The sequence below is a fragment of the Aspergillus homomorphus genome (assembly GCF_003184865.1).
Source record: "Aspergillus homomorphus CBS 101889 unplaced genomic scaffold BO97scaffold_53, whole genome shotgun sequence".
In the NCBI taxonomy this organism is placed as follows: Eukaryota; Fungi; Ascomycota; class Eurotiomycetes; order Eurotiales; family Aspergillaceae; genus Aspergillus; species Aspergillus homomorphus.
In genome coordinates, this window is record NW_020291939.1 from 162,172 (window position 1) to 177,471 (window position 15,300).

General features: G+C 53.9%; 5 protein-coding genes across 5 annotated transcripts; 3 read left to right on the top strand and 2 right to left on the bottom strand.

Moving 5' to 3' along the window:
• Nucleotides 1–3,940, top strand: BO97DRAFT_227648 (uncharacterized protein). The gene is made up of 2 exons (XM_025690693.1): nt 1–2,445; nt 2,505–3,940. The coding sequence occupies exons 1-2, from the start codon at nt 118–120 to the stop codon at nt 3,741–3,743; spliced, it is 3,567 nt and encodes a 1,188-aa protein (XP_025547286.1). The 5' UTR covers nt 1–117; the 3' UTR covers nt 3,744–3,940.
• A 599-nt stretch (nt 3,941–4,539) lies between these two features.
• BO97DRAFT_437905 (40S ribosomal RACK1 domain-containing protein) lies at nt 4,540–9,418 on the top strand (the record flags this gene model as incomplete). Its single annotated transcript, XM_025697880.1, has 10 exons — nt 4,540–4,728; nt 4,885–5,011; nt 5,119–5,419; nt 6,355–6,698; nt 6,861–7,294; nt 7,583–7,624; nt 7,697–7,839; nt 8,139–8,265; nt 8,425–8,742; nt 8,993–9,418. The coding sequence occupies 10 exons, from the start codon at nt 4,540–4,542 to the stop codon at nt 9,416–9,418; spliced, it is 2,451 nt and encodes an 816-aa protein (XP_025547287.1).
• Nucleotides 9,419–10,150: 732 nt separating this feature from the next.
• On the bottom strand, nt 10,151–11,854 carry BO97DRAFT_398895 (TPR domain protein; the record flags this gene model as incomplete). The annotated part of the gene is made up of 2 exons (XM_025694210.1): nt 10,151–11,092; nt 11,201–11,854. 2 exons carry the CDS (start codon nt 11,852–11,854, stop codon nt 10,214–10,216), a joined length of 1,533 nt encoding a protein of 510 aa, XP_025547288.1. The 3' UTR covers nt 10,151–10,213.
• Nucleotides 11,855–12,127: 273 nt separating this feature from the next.
• Nucleotides 12,128–13,766, top strand: BO97DRAFT_227781 (DUF159 domain protein). The gene is made up of 3 exons (XM_025690694.1): nt 12,128–12,233; nt 12,322–12,892; nt 12,974–13,766. The coding sequence occupies exons 1-3, from the start codon at nt 12,207–12,209 to the stop codon at nt 13,660–13,662; spliced, it is 1,287 nt and encodes a 428-aa protein (XP_025547289.1). The 5' UTR covers nt 12,128–12,206; the 3' UTR covers nt 13,663–13,766.
• Nucleotides 13,767–13,840: 74 nt separating this feature from the next.
• BO97DRAFT_461953 (uncharacterized protein) lies at nt 13,841–14,790 on the bottom strand (the record flags this gene model as incomplete). Its single annotated transcript, XM_025699389.1, has 5 exons — nt 13,841–13,937; nt 14,000–14,030; nt 14,079–14,158; nt 14,211–14,608; nt 14,704–14,790. 5 exons carry the CDS (start codon nt 14,788–14,790, stop codon nt 13,841–13,843), a joined length of 693 nt encoding a protein of 230 aa, XP_025547290.1.
• Nucleotides 14,791–15,300: the final 510 nt, after the last annotated feature.

The window sequence follows — 15,300 nt, forward strand, 5'->3', positions numbered from 1 at the left end:
CACGCTGCACATTCCCGATTTTATCTCACCCCGCCCCGCGTTCTTTGTTCTCGACTACAATACATCTAGACCGATTATCACTCTTCTGCGACTGTATGTGATCCCCGCATCACGACCATGCAGCACAGCAAAGGACCCGATTCTCCGGAGATGGGGAGGACGGTCTCGCGCTCGCGCAGCACCAGCATTTCCAGTGACTCCCAACTCCCCCGAGCCCACCTGCTCGTCCCGACAGTAGTTACACCAGCGCCCACTTTCATCGCCTCGTCCGCAGCAGCCCAAATCATCACCTCGGATCAGGAGTTCAACGCTGCCGACTTTGTCGCCGATGAGGATGGACCTGGCTCTAATGCAAGTGCACTCGTGACCCGCGAGGCTCTGTCAACCCTCAACGGATTCCTCGACTACCTTCTATTCAACATTCTGGCTGCAGCGAAATCTACGCAATTGGCCTGCATTCGCCCAGCGGTGTCGGAGGTCCTGAAGCCCCGTCTCGCCAAGGAAGTGGTCGAGGCAGCGGATGATGAGTTGAGTGAGTTCATGGGTGGCCCGGACGACGAGCAGCTTGAGTTCCGTGGCGGTCAGACGCCTGGCGGTGAATTTGAGCTCATTCGTTCATGGAAACTTACCCGCCTGCGATGCATGGTGTACACGCGACTCGGCGATATGGAAGAAGACGAGGAGGAAGAACATATCGCACGGGAAGGTCTAGCCGACGAAGACGGTGTTCCGCGAAGACTGGCCAGCCATGTCGGAAATATCACCCCTGCTGCAGCTATTTTCTTGACTTCGATCATCGAGCACTTAGGCGAGCAAGCATTAATCATTGCGGGCGAGACGGCTCGATCGCGACTGTCGACAAAACTCGAGCTCGATTCTGATGAGTCGATGGAAACCGGTGCCAATCGAGCGAGTATGGATCGATTGGTCGTGGAGGACCATGACATGGAGAAGTTGGCGTTGAACCCGACTTTGGGCCGACTTTGGCGAACATGGCGCAAACGTGTGCGAGGGTCCACTCTGTCCCGGGCAGTCTCGAGAGAATCAATGCGTCGCCGCCATAGCGTATTCACCACCACAGGCAGTAGGAAAAGCAGCGTTTTTAGCGCGGATGTATTCTCTGTTCGTTCGGCACCCTCGCCACTTCCCGAGACACCGAAAGATATCGACCCAGTCTTGGTCCCATTGCCGCTGAATGATCATGATGTGCAGGAGATTGAGGTCCCCGGTTATCTGCCAGAGCTCGACACTGGCGAGATTCAAACAATGCAGGCTGTAGTGGCCCATAAAGTTCGACCCCATAGCCTTATGGTGCTTACACTGCCCTCTCCGAGGTCGCCGTCGTCAAATGGTAATTCTCCCATTACCCCTAAGCTACAGACTGTGAAGATCACGCGTCATGCTCGGTCGAGGTCGTTGCCCGATGCTGGTCCTGGAGAGGAGACGCCGGAACCTGAGCAGTATCCTGAGCGACCGTCACCGACGGCATCCGAGGAGCGGAGACGACTCGAGACAATGTACGAACATGACGAAGATGATGAGCAGAATGCCCATCAGCGAGAAAAGTGTGAGCTCGTGAGCCAAGAGATAGAAGCAGTGCAGGAGACGACCAAAGTTCTCACCACTGCTGTGGTTCACGAGGTGATCACTCCGGTGTCCCCAACTTCACCAAATGAGACACAGATCCTCGATGGCCAAGGGACGCGCGCGAGGCCCAAATTGGCTTCTGCACAGCGACCACGACCAAAAACAATCCGAGAACCATCCATTTATGAAGAGCGGTCACCTCCTCCTACTCCTGTTGTGGATGAACCACAACAACGGGGGTCAACGGTCAACGAGGAGGTCCCCCAGACGCAAGGGGCTGACTCCGCTTCGGTAGCGCCCGCCGCCGATCTCGACGAGTTATCTTCCGAGGAGTCTCTAGCCCCTCCTACCACTCGATCTTCTACCGACGATGGTAATTCGTACAAGGCATCCAGGCCCGTTTCTACGTCGGGTGACAGCGCCTACTCTGACGTTTCGCGGAAATTGCCTAAAAGCAACCCTCTTTCAAACGGGGCCCACCACCGCTACGGGCGCTCCAGCCCTGGAATCTCATCTGTCAAATCCGGCATTGAGCGTGCAGCGGTCCAGAGACTCTCAGGGCGACCATCCACCTCAGTGACATCCTCAAGCTATTCCAAACCGCGCCGTTCGGATAGCTTCAGCAGCAACCGTGAGAAGCGTCCTGTGACGTCCGGATCATCTGCTTCGAGCAAGTTGAAAGGCTTGATTGTTCGCACGGGAGATTCCAACTCCTTGCGTCTCCGTAATTCGTCTGAGATAAGCAGGGTATCGACTCGGGAGTCAGCTTTTGATGACACCACCGGCCTAGATGAGCTCATCCGTAGCGAAGAAACTCTGCACTTTACATTGACCCCAAGAAACATGAGAGAAATAGAGGTACGTCTAATTCCATCGAAACTAAGATTGTGAAGGAATGCCACTAACTGTCAAATCAGTTGCCCGATTCCCCCAGATGGCGTGCCCAGCAGACCACTCCGTCTGAGTCAGATATCGCGAGACCCAGAACCTCTCACGCATCCTCTAAGAGTATCATGGACCTTGCTCCGATGTCCAAGTGCAAGTCATCGGATCAGCCAAAATACACACCGATTGTGGTGCCTCCTGTGCTCCCTCCACAGACCTCCGCCGAGCAAACCGTTGTAACGCCGACTTCAATGAATTCAACTGGATCGGGTACCCCCACAATCAGTGGATTCGACGAGAGCAGCCCCATCAAGCCATCAAGTGTGCGCCGCGTTTCAGATGCGACAGATGTCTCACGGAAGTTCTCCAGGCCTGCAAGTGCCTCAGCTCGTAGTAGTGGTCCACGGTTGCAAGCACGACCCGCTGTGACTCCCAAGGGAGACCAGACCTCCGATTTGATCGATTTCATCCGAGAAGGACCGCCTACTGCCGGTGCTCACCGTATCCCTCGAGCGGTGGCGCCGTTCCGAGATACCATGGATTCGGACGAGTTGCAAGCGCTTGAGTCGGGGCGTCCAAGCATGCAAGGATCGCTAACGACGAATACGCTTACTTCTATTGGCTCTCGCACCGGTCTCCTGGAGACAGGAAATCGGTCAAGCACTCCAACCACATATAATAAGGAAAACTCGGAGGATGCTCGGCCAAAACGAACACAGCGTCGGGTACGAGATCCTTACGCAATTGATTCGGACGATGACCTCGACGAGCTTCTCGAAGCCCCGAAACCAAAACGAGACGAGGAAAGTCTGATCGATTTCCTGCGAAATGTACCACCCCCGGCGGCTGAAACCCCACCGCAACCCTTGGCTACAAACATGGGTAACCGGCGCGGCTCGTCTGCAGGCTTCACGGGTGCTTCGTCTGTGAAAACGCTGTTATCTCGTAACGCAGCTGCCGACAAGAATTTTCTCCCCAAACCTTCAAAGGGCCCCCTCCGCCAAGCGTCTGACGGTTATATGACTGGGGCGACCAATAATTACACGACCAAAGCTGGCGTGGAGCGGAATGGGGGATCCATGAGCGGTGCTTACGGTCTACCCTCTGTCTCTCAGAGGCAAACTGAGACTAGCGCATTAGCAGACTTTCTCAAGAACACCGGCCCTCCTGAGCCTCCAGTGATCAGGCTCGCGCAGAACCTGCCTTCGAGCAAGTCGAAGGAATCAGGCTTCTCGCGCCTTTTCGGACGCCGAAAGAAAATTGAGGTTTGATACACGCCACCGTGGCTTTTCTTTCCCTTAATCACAGCTGTTGTCTTCTGCATGACTGTTGTCTCTGCGGGCTTTGAACACAACATGCTATGGCTGGCAAATGACCTGTCTTTCTGAGCGTTGTGGCTTTTGATGATGATACCTCTCCCTTCGATCTTTACCATTTCCTGTTCATATCTATATTTCCCACCCCTTTTCAGTCTTTACGCTGGGCTTTTATTTTTTTCTTTTCCACTTTTCGAATTTACATACCCTCTTCAGCCATGTACTGTTCGAAGAATATCCTCCATCGTTTGCAGCGATTCCCTTTTTCTACTATCGGTTGATTCCCAAACTCTCAGCTTGTTATTTTTACTGTATGAGATCATCAGGATCCTGATGCTCGACTTGCTAATCAATCTGGCATTCTGGGATCTACTTCTGGTGGTATCTTTTGACTCCTACTTTTGGTGAATGAAACGGTCTTCCGTGCCGATACTGTACATAATAAGATAACGAGCAGCAACTTAACAACACAAGAATGCCTATGACAAGATTTACAATGGTTGTGTGAAATCTTCTCTAGAATCAGCGAATCTGCTGAGTGTAAAACATGCCAGGTGCCAAGGCATCCATCCTGAAACGGGGGAGCAGGGCCGATAACCGGAAGAATGTTAGGCCGGGTGGACGGGATCCCCTAGAGCGCGGCGTGGCATCAATAATACTGGCCGCTCCCGAGCTTCGTTGTCAAATTCCCAGATCTCACTGTCGGCCGCTGCGACGATTGCCATTGACAATGGCGGCAAATCATTTCACCATGAGGTCCCTCCTCGGTCTTCTTTTTCTTCTTTTCGCCCAACTCTCCACCGCCCTCAAGTTCGACCTGTCTGCCGTCAGTGGAAAGAATGAACGGTGTATCCGCAACTTCGTCTTCAAGGACCAGCTGGTGGTTGTCACTGCCATTGTGAGCGGCAACAAGGGTGATGGACAGATGGTAAACATGCACGTATGTACAAAATAAGATTCGCCCCCAAGGCTGCTCCCCGTGCCGTCGATATTCGAGGAAGAACCATCGAGCTCGTCCCGAGATTCTGTGATCCTAGAATGAGCGAGGGTGGCTTCCCAGTGCAACAATCAATGCTAACTGTGTATGCTGGTACAGATCAAGGATGCACTGGGCAATGAGCACGGCCGCCCGAAGGATATCGCCGGGGAGGTCCGCCAGGCTTTCACTGCCCCCGCCGACACTGCCTTTGATGTTTGTTTCGACAACCAGCTCACCACCCGCCGTACGTTTGCTATTCCCCCCGTACTCGCGCCCTGAAGCTCTTGGAGAGAAGGACGTTGTCGTGGTCCCCAGCAAAATAACTAATCATCCATGCGGGTATAAACACAGACGCTATCCCCAACCCTTACAAGTCAGTCGAGCTCGATGTCGAAATCGGCGCCGACGCCCGCGACTGGTCCAGCATCCAGGTTCAGGAGAAGCTCAAGCCCGTCGAGACCGACCTCCGCCGCATCGAGGAGATGGTCGCCGAGATCGTCAGCGAGATGGAGTACCTGCGCGCCCGCGAGCAGAAGCTGCGCGATACCAATGAGAGCACGAACGAGCGTGTCAAGTGGTTTGCTTTCGGTACCATGGGCATGTTGGTCGGACTGGGCGCTTGGCAGGTGGTCTATCTGAGGGCGTATTTCAGGTATGTTGTATTTCTGTTTTGTTTTGCGGTCGTTCGACCGACGACGGGGCGGATTGTGCTAATCCTTTTGTCTTTGTGCTGTCCAGATCCAAGCACCTTATTTAGATTCTTTTTCTTCTTCTTGTAGCTTGGAGTGTAATTTTGTGGGGCCATGGAGGAGGTTACAGGTTGATGCTTCTCTAGCTTGTCATGACCAAATATATGGACTTTTCTCCCAATTGCATTTATATACGGTTTTTTGAGTGCGTGTTCTATTCTTCGCTGCAGTATGTCTGCACGCAATAGGCATGGTGATGTCCTTGTGTATGTGATGTATATGGGAACCGGGCCATAGGTAGGTACTTGGCTAGAACCTAAGGAAGTCAAGGGACTGGACCGGGCAGATTAAATGATTCCGTCTGTGTTTATCGACACTTGATGGAACTACGAGTATATGACCCTTTGTGCTCAGAGCTACAGACATGAGCTAATCATAAGCTATCTCTCCATCTCAACGTGACGAAAGTGCCAATCAAAAGAGTTTCCTCGATTGAAGTCATGATAGCATCAGAGGCAAAAGCTGCTACTGTTTCGAAATCGGCATGTTGCGGTTGGTGCATTGCACCGTGCAAACGCAACAAACAAAGCGTCTCCGGATGATGTCAACCCGGTCTTTGTTCGCCGTGGATCAAATGTTCTAATTGCCGACGGGACTTTCTGGGGAAGTCCGATCAAAACTCGTTATCTTTAGGACTTCGATCTCCTTTACAATTTTTGGGACAGCAGTTTCAGACAACAATACCACGAACAATGTCCGCTCCCAGATTGATCACCCGCTTCGTGCGGCCATCCGCATCTACCCTCTCCTTCACCACCACCGCTCCGACGACGACTTTTGCCCGGCGCGCTTTCGGCAACTCGGCTGTCCGCCTCAATAACGACGGTAACGAGGGCAGCGTGAAGAAGGATCGCGCGCCGTCGACGGCGCCCCAGCACCGCGAGAACAACACCAACAAGCCGCCCAACCCCAATGTCCCCAACACGACCTCCACGATGACCAAGGATTTCCCCAAGGTCGGCGCCAAGTCCTCGCCGCCGGACCTCGTGGGCGCCGTCGACCCCAACTACAAGCCGGCGGACCCGTATCCCGGCAAGGTCGAGCACTTCACCGGTGGGCGTGAGGAGACCGGAGCGCAGAAGCCGGAGCTGGGGGTGGGAGAGATGGAGGGGATTACCTTCCGCGTTGAGCCGCTTCGGCGGCAGGGCGAGGATGTGGCGACTATGCGGGCTAGGCTTTTGTGTATGTACTCTCCCTCTTTCTTCTATTGTGGCTGATCGCTTGGTGTTGCTCCTGTCTATCGTTCTGTTTGTGTGTTGCTGCCGTCGTATGCCGACACAGAGAGAGAGACAGACAGACAGACAGAAAAACTCCGCTAATGCGCTTTGGGGTGTGGTCGAACAGATCAGAGCAGAAAGCGCGGCATCCTCGAGTCCGACCTGCTCCTGTCGACCTTCGCCGATGTCTACCTGGGCAAGATGAATCAGGAGCAGCTGCAGGAGTACGACCGCTTCCTGGACGAGAACGATTGGGATATCTACTACTGGGCTACGCAGGATCCCCCCGCTGACGGCGGCGAGGAGTCCCCTTCGTCAACGGCCCAGGGTGCCCAGGATACCGTCACCGAAACCTGGAAGCAGACTGGGGCCAAGAGCGGCGAGTGGGCGCAGACCGTTGGCGCCTACAAGGCTGCATACCGGCCCGTGCCGTCGCGGTGGAAGAACTCCGATGTGCTGGAGTTGCTTCGCGCGCATGTGCGGGATAATAGCGCCACGGGCTTCCAGGCGGCGAAGAGTAAGAAGACTGGCGGTGGTGCTGGGTTGGGCCGGATGCCTAATGTGCAGATCTTTAATTAGAGGGACTAGAGGGAGGAAGAGATGGGGGAGTTGCTTTTGAGCTTTGTTGGTGTCGTGTGTGTATTATATAGGATAGGATGTGGTGGGATTGATCTTCTTGATATGTGAATTACAGTGCAATGGTTTGTTGCTAGTTGGGTGTTGGAGACATCTACTTCCTGCATTGAAGAAGCTGGGGTAGATGCATGTAGTCGATCGTCAGGCGATGCATACAGTTATGCAAGGCTGAGGTCAGCAGTGCACCACGTGACTCGCTTGTCCCGGCTTTAGGGTTGGGCGAGCCGCACAACAACCAGCCGGGCGGGCACGCTAGTTAGGGCTCAGGCGGGCACGCTGTCTCCTCCATCCTCGAAACAGTTGCTGTGATTTTTACTTCCAGCCCAGAGTCAAGGACAATTGCTCCGCCCGCGTTCATCCCTCTCTCCTCATCGTCACCCAGACTCCAACATGGCTGAGCAACTGGTCCTCCGCGGTACCCTCGAGGGTCACAATGGCTGGGTTACCTCCCTGGCTACCTCTTTGGAGAAGTAAGGGCCAAACACATACACCGAATTCCACCCAATCAACCGAAGTGCGATTTCTTGCGAAGCGATTGAAGAAAAAAGATAAGACACGAAATTATGGTGCAGGGCGATGGAACATTCTATATATGCTGCGCCCAAAATGAAGGATTCCGGATGTTTGGAGTGTGGTATATATAGGTTGTTTGATTGTCTGCAACAGGAAATCGTGAAGAAGAATGATGGCAAAAATCGCACTAGGTTGAAAATGATAATTTGATATGGACAACATGAGTTCTGACATCTTCTGTTCTCTCGACTTCTAGCCCCAACATGCTGCTCTCCGCCAGTCGCGACAAGACCCTGATCATCTGGAACCTTACTCGCGATGAGCAGGCCTACGGTTACCCCAAGCGCAGCCTTGAGGGCCACTCTCACATCGTCTCTGACTGTGTATGCTTACCGAAACCCGCTCCTCCAATACCTCCACCCCGTGTTCACCCGAGGCCTCCCAGCAATGTGCCCAGATAGGGCTGTTCGAAAGCTCGGAAGGGGGAAACAAGAATGGGAAAGAAATGATGGGCTGACCTTTGCGGGCTTTACTTCGTATAGGTGATCTCCTCCGACGGTGCCTACGCTCTGTCCTCCTCCTGGGACAAGACCCTCCGCCTGTGGGAGCTCTCCACCGGTGAGACCACCCGCAAGTTCGTCGGCCACACCAACGACGTCCTCTCCGTCTCCTTCTCTGCCGACAACCGCCAGATTGTCTCCGCTTCCCGTGACCGCTCCATCAAGCTCTGGAACACCCTCGGTGACTGCAAGTTCACCATCACCGACAAGGGCCACTCCGAGTGGGTTTCCTGCGTTCGCTTCAGCCCCAACCCCCAGAACCCCGTCATCGTCTCCGCCGGTTGGGACAAGCTCGTCAAGGTACGTTTGGTTGTTCGATATTCGTCTGCTCTCGTTTGTCGATTCTGTCCAGAAGATGTTTGCATATCTACGTATTTGCTACTTCAGAGCCTTCGGGCCATGAGACAAACAATCACCCAATGCCTGATGGACTATCGACAAACTTGGGCTGTTTTCTGTTTTGTTGCTCTTTGAGCACTGCATCTCAGGGTTGAGCAAATGACCCTGGTTGGCATGACATCCGAAGACTAATTCGCTCCATCGTCAATAGGTTTGGGAGCTCGCTTCCTGCCGTCTCCAGACCGACCACATCGGTCACACCGGATACATCAACACCGTCACCATCTCCCCCGATGGATCCCTGTGCGCCTCCGGTGGCAAGGACGGTACCACTATGCTCTGGGACCTCAACGAGTCCAAGCACCTCTACTCCCTCCAGGCCGGTGACGAGATCCACGCCCTGGTCTTCTCCCCCAACCGCTACTGGCTGTGCGCTGCCACCGCTAGCAGCATCACCATCTTCGACCTCGAGAAGAAGAGCAAGGTTGACGAGCTCAAGCCCGAGTTCATCGAGAAGGGCAAGAAGAGCCGCGAGCCCGAGTGCATCAGCTTGGCCTGGAGCGCTGATGGCCAGACTCTGTTCGCTGGTTACACCGACAACAAGATCCGTGCCTGGGGTGTTATGTCGCGGGCATAGATCATCCGCACTGCATCACCACCACCACAACACACCTTTTCTTAAGTTAAGCTAATTAAAAGGATTTTGGGGCGGAACGGAGAAAAGGAGCGCGGAGGAGCGAGTGAGTGAGTGAATGAGTGAGAGAGAGAGAGAATAACTACTCATGTTTGTTTTCGTCTTCTTCTTTTTCTTTTTCTTTTTTGATATTCCTTCTCCAAGCCCACAAATAAAAGAAAAAGAGAAAAGGGGAAACAGGCATTGGTTTGGGATGTATGAGCCATGAGCAAATGAAAAGCACTCTGGGTTTTCAGCCTTACCATTAACCCATCAAGACAAAAATGGGACCCGTTCACTCGGGTTGTTCTCTCTCTCCCCCTTCTGCCACACACCCAGAGTTCTTCTCTCCAGACTCTGAGCATGTCTATCTTACTCGGTTCGTTTGCCTTCGAAAATCTGAGTCGTCTGGATCTTTGTGAAGGATGGCATGCGGATTTTGTTCTGATACCATTAAAGAAAAAAGATGTTAAAAATTATACCTGCTCCCTTTTCACGCCTGCCACATGTAAACCTGTGGTGGCTATGTCGTAGGTATGTCACTGTTCTACTCGTACTATATTCCCTAGGTAATCTACTGGCGTATGATCTCATAGTTTAATGCTAGTGGAGACCTTTCCTCTCATATCACCTAGTTTACTTCTTTTGGTCTATACATAGTACTATGGGGTTTTCATAATGTACATCAACGGCCGAGAGTAAACCTACTCCCAAGGACAATCCAAGCAGAGAGGTTTAGCTCGACAAAGCTGCCCTAGTCTACTTCGTCTTGATCGCCTTCAACGCAGCCTTAAGATCCTCCGTCATGGCGGGATCCTCCAAGCGCCGAGCAGCGCTCAAGGCGTCCTGGTAAAACTTCTTCGCGTCTCCGGACTGGTTCTCAAACCGCGCCAGCTCGCCCAGAGTGCGCAACGCAGCCACACAGGCCTCGGTGCACTGTGCGTCCTGGCCCTTGGGGTCGACATTCGCTGCGCTTGCGGTGGCGCGCTCGAGCCATTTGCGGGCACCGGCAATCACCGTCTTCCGCTCCGTCACCACACCGGGTGGCGCCTTGGAAGCGAGGGCGAGATCGCCCATGCTTGCACCGATCGAGGCCATCAGCAGAGGCACCTTGCATGTCGGGTTGGCTTTCTCGGCGGCCATCACCACGTCGAGGGCGCGGATGAACAGCGGCATGCTGAGCTCCGGCTTGCCCTGGTTGTAATAATGGGTGGCCAGATCCGCCAGGGCGGTGGCAATCTCCTCGAGGTTCATCCAGCCGTCGTCTTCGTCGGTGTTGTCGGTAGTGTTGTCGGGGGTTTCGGTGGTGCGAGCGGATGCGGGAGCGGGAGCGGTGGTGGCCTTGTTGCCCACGGGGAGGCCGAGGTCGACGCGGCGCTGCATCTCCTTCAGACACAGCTGGACGGCGTAGCTCTGGTTCTGCTCGGCCTTCTCGGAGTCCTGGATGTAGTCGCTGTCGCACAGCTCGGCGATCTTCATCGAGATGCCGACGATCTTCTTGAGCACCTTGTTGACCTGGCGGTCCTCCCAGGCCTCGGACTCCTTCCGCGCCTCGACCTCAGCCGCCAGCTCCGGGCTCAATTCAGCCAGTTTGGCACTGTCCAGCTCAGCCGCGATGACGGGCCGCCCCTCCTCGTCCTTAATCACCTTAGCGAACTCCCCGTGGTCCAGCGGCGTGATCACCTTCCCAGGCACCGGCACCGACTCCAGCCCCTGCCCCTGCTTCGTCACCAGGTTCGACGGCACGGGACGCTCCTTCCGACTCCTCTGCACCCACTGCAACGCAACCTGCCTCGTCTGCTCCAACACGCTCACAGCCGCAGACACCAGCCCAGCCTTCTCAAACATATGCGCAATCTGCAGCCGCACGCCCACCATCTCGTCCGAAAACGGGTGCAAGCCCATCTCGATTCCGATCTTGTACGCGTCCTGGTACGCCTTCAGCGCCTTGCTCGGCTGCAGGTCCACCTCCGTGTAGTACACTGCCGTCCGCAGCCGCTCCGCCATCGGCGGCGGGAACTTCGTGTACTGCGGCGCCACCTGCGTCACCTCCACGTACGCGATGTACGCGAACAGCCCCGTCGCCGTGACCACGGACAGGATCGCCAGCGGTAGCAGGATCGGGTTCTTGCGCCAGATGTCCTTGCGCGCTTTCCGGAACCCCAGCTTCCATTTTTGGGCCGTCGTGAGCGTGCGTCGTGCTTGTGGTGTCGTGAGGGGGCTGTGGATAAGGGTTTTGGGGGTTGGTGCTGATTGTAGGGATAGGAGTGTCGTTGTATTGGTTGTCAGGCGCGGTCGGAGGGAGAGGCGGGTTGTTGAGAAGGGTTGGGCGTGGTGTGCTGGGAGGGTTCGGAGTCGCGGGAGGGCGCTGGTGGCGCGCCGGGGGAGCGTGCTCAGCATTTTTTTTTCGTTCGTTTTTCTTATCGTTGGTTTCTTGGTACTCTTATCGGATTGAAGTAGAGTGTAATTGGAGATGTTGAGGGATGATTGACTCTCCTCAATTGACAGCACCGAGGAGGCAGTCTTTTGTAGATGAAAGTGGCGGAGCGGAAGTTCAATCGTCGAGGTTGATGGCCGAGACGTTTGATCGCCCAGCCTAAAGCGGAATGGTCCGAGCGTTCCTCCTCCTCCGCCCTCCGCTGCATACATGACGTCGAACCTCCTCTTTCTCTCTCTCAAGGGAACTTTGTGTGCGACCTTTCTCGAATTCTCGAATTTAAAATAACTTGAAAGCAAAGTTGGCTTATCCATAATGTGCGGACGGTATGCGCTAGGCGTGGTATGTGAAATCATTAAGATGAATCCCCCCATCCTAAACATATACTTGTACGGGCACCTCGAGATTAACAAGCATAACAACAAAACAGCGCATGAACTTCGTTCGACGCCGGCTCCAAGAACAAGGCATGCCAGTCGACGAAGCACCAGACGACGACGAAGTGCGCGAGACTTATAATTTCGCGCCGGGGAATAATGGCGCCGTGTACCGCGTGGACGCATCATCACAGGGTTCTGCCCCCGGCGGTGTTGGCGCAGATGAGCATGAGCATTTGCCTCACGAGGACTCGGAACCAGAACAGGAGACGGGGGATGACTCTACAAAGGACGCCCACGTCGACACATCAAGCGAGAAGGGAACCGCCTCTCGCTACAAGATCCAGAGTATGAGATGGGGCCTCATTCCCTTTTGGACGAAGCGGAAGCCCGATTACGGGTCTCTGATGCGAACGATTAATTGTCGGGATGATTCCTTGATTGAGGACCGCGGGATGTGGACGTCGATGAAGCGGAAGAAACGCTGCGTTGTGGTCTGTCAGGGGTTCTACGAGTGGCTGAAGAAAGGGCCCGGCGGGAAGGAGAAGGTCCCGCACTTTGTGAAGCGGAAGGATGGGGATCTGATGTATTTTGCTGGATTGTGGGACTGCGTGCGGTATGAAGGTGAGTTCTATGTCGTGGTTGTAGGTGGTGAAGGTTCATGATGGGTATGAGAAGAATGGTTTGGCTGATGGCGGAGGATAGGGTCGGATGAAGAGCTCTACACGTTTACTGTCATCACGACATCTTCGAATTCATATCTGAAGTTCCTGCATGATCGGATGCCGGTGATTCTGGATCCGAATAGCGAGGAGATGAAGCGTTGGCTGGATCCCGGTCGGACTACGTGGTCGAAGGACTTGCAGGATATGTTGAAGCCCTATAAGGGCGAGTTGGAGTGTTATCCGGTGCCGAAGGAGGTGGGCAAGGTGGGCAATAACTCGCCTGACTTCATTGTGCCGGTGAGCAGCAAGGAGAATAAGAGCAATATTGCGAATTTCTTCGACAATGCTAGGAAGGGTGCACCAGACAGCGATCATCCAAAACAAGACACGGAACACAAGGTAGTCAAGGATGAGCATGAAGATCGTGCCACCGTAGACACCGAGTGGACCGAGGACAATGCACCGCAACCAGCTACGGGAGTCAAACGGGAGCATCCGGCAGAGGGCCCCGAGGAGGTTGAGGACGAAGCTGCCAAGAAGCAGAAGACGCAACCCAGTCCGGCACCGTCCCCAGAGAAAGACAGCAAGCAGAAAGTGAGCCCAGGGGAACCGGCAACTCGAGGAAAGCAATTGCGAAGTGCGACGCACAACAACAAGCCAGCAAAGAAGCCCCAGGGGAGGAAGGCGGCTGCCGGAACTCAGCCCATAACGAACTTTTTTCAAAAGTGATATGCTCCATCTATCTATGTGGTGGAAGCTATATTCTCGTGGTTGAATTTTGAGCGGCGAAGAGCTGGTCTCTGAGCGGCGTTGCTTCATCTCGTATCTAGTGTACAAATTGTTTCAACTGTCCAGCAGTTTGCGTGGGCGGCGTCTCTGGAGACGGGGCAAATCGGACGATGATGATCTATTGTACATGGTCACTACCAACAGAAAATGATCCTGTCTCGTGTTGGCGCAGCTTTTGCACCAGTTTTTCTCTCAAGAAAGGGCTCAAACCCAGACTATTGCAGGCTGGTTAGTCTTCATTATTGGGAAAATGGACAGCGGTCCTGGTATGACTTACATTCCGTCCCGAGTCACAACGCGATACGTCCCTGGTTAAGTCAGCATGTACCAGAGAGGAATGATCTTGGAGTACTCACCACTAGGCTGGTAGTTGCCATTTCCACCAACGAAGTTGCCTTCCCCATCAACTTCCAAGCTCCCAAAGATATCCTCAGGCCTATCGCTTTGTCAGTCGTTACCCGCGCTGGAAGTCAAACATCAATTCATACCAAGCAATACGGCCATATTCAGGTGGCCTGCGGTTATCCGAGAGATGAATCCATCCACCCCTTCCAGCAGACCCAACACCGCCTTGGCCACTGGCACCGCCACTGGAATCGCCTTCACTGCGGCGCTTCCTTGCACGCCCACCAGTCAAGAGCACTCCACCAGTGCTCAGATTAGCCCCGGAGGTAGACACCATCACTTGTGCTTGAGAGATAGCGTCGGGGTCTTTGTAGCCGTGCTCAGTCATAACATCTTGCAAAACCTGCAGGAACTTGGCGTTCTCTTTGAACGAGTCAGGCGTCGGAGGTAGTTTGGATGTTACTCCAATGGCCAGGTCGGGGTTTGTAGGCTCTGAGGGAAGTAAGGACAGTATATTGGTGCCGTTCTTGGGGAAGACATACTGCGACAAAGCGTTAACATGAAACTACTCTCAGATATAGCATCTACTAAAATTGGCGATCCTGCGCCGGTGGCATAAAGGATGAATGCACTTACTATGTGAGGATTGCCTTCCAAAGTTGACACAGACCGAATCTGTGTCCACCGAGGGATCTGTCGTACAGAGTTCCTGAGCGCAAACATGCTGAAGTGGCTCTATAGTAATGGTAATAATGGTAAACCAATTCTAGAATCGAGTGTGAAATAAATGAAGCGCAACCGTTAACCACCCCGGCCGATGACGACGGTAGAACAAACAGCGCAAACTCATGTGACTGCGCGTTTTCGGCCGCGCTGGAGCAGCTCCGCCGCAACTGAAGGCAGGCCAGTCACTTCCTTGTCTTTGTCCACTTAGCGGTCCCGTGGGGTTTTCTGCTCTCTTTCCTTGCTCTCAATTGGTGTTATATGTTTTATCGGAGTCCCTTTTCTTTTGAAAATATTATCAAGTGGTCATAAAGCTCGTTTTCCTTTTCCTTAGCGGGTTTACATTCTTGAGTAGATCCGATTTGACTCCGCATGGCTCTGTCTTAGCCTGAGCGTGGTCATTATTCTTATCGTGATACCCAGATTCCGAGCCTCGCACCTTTCCAAGTTTGCTGTCGCATTGGGATCTATAAGCTCCAGACTAGTTCTCTGTTTCTGCTACGTCGGATT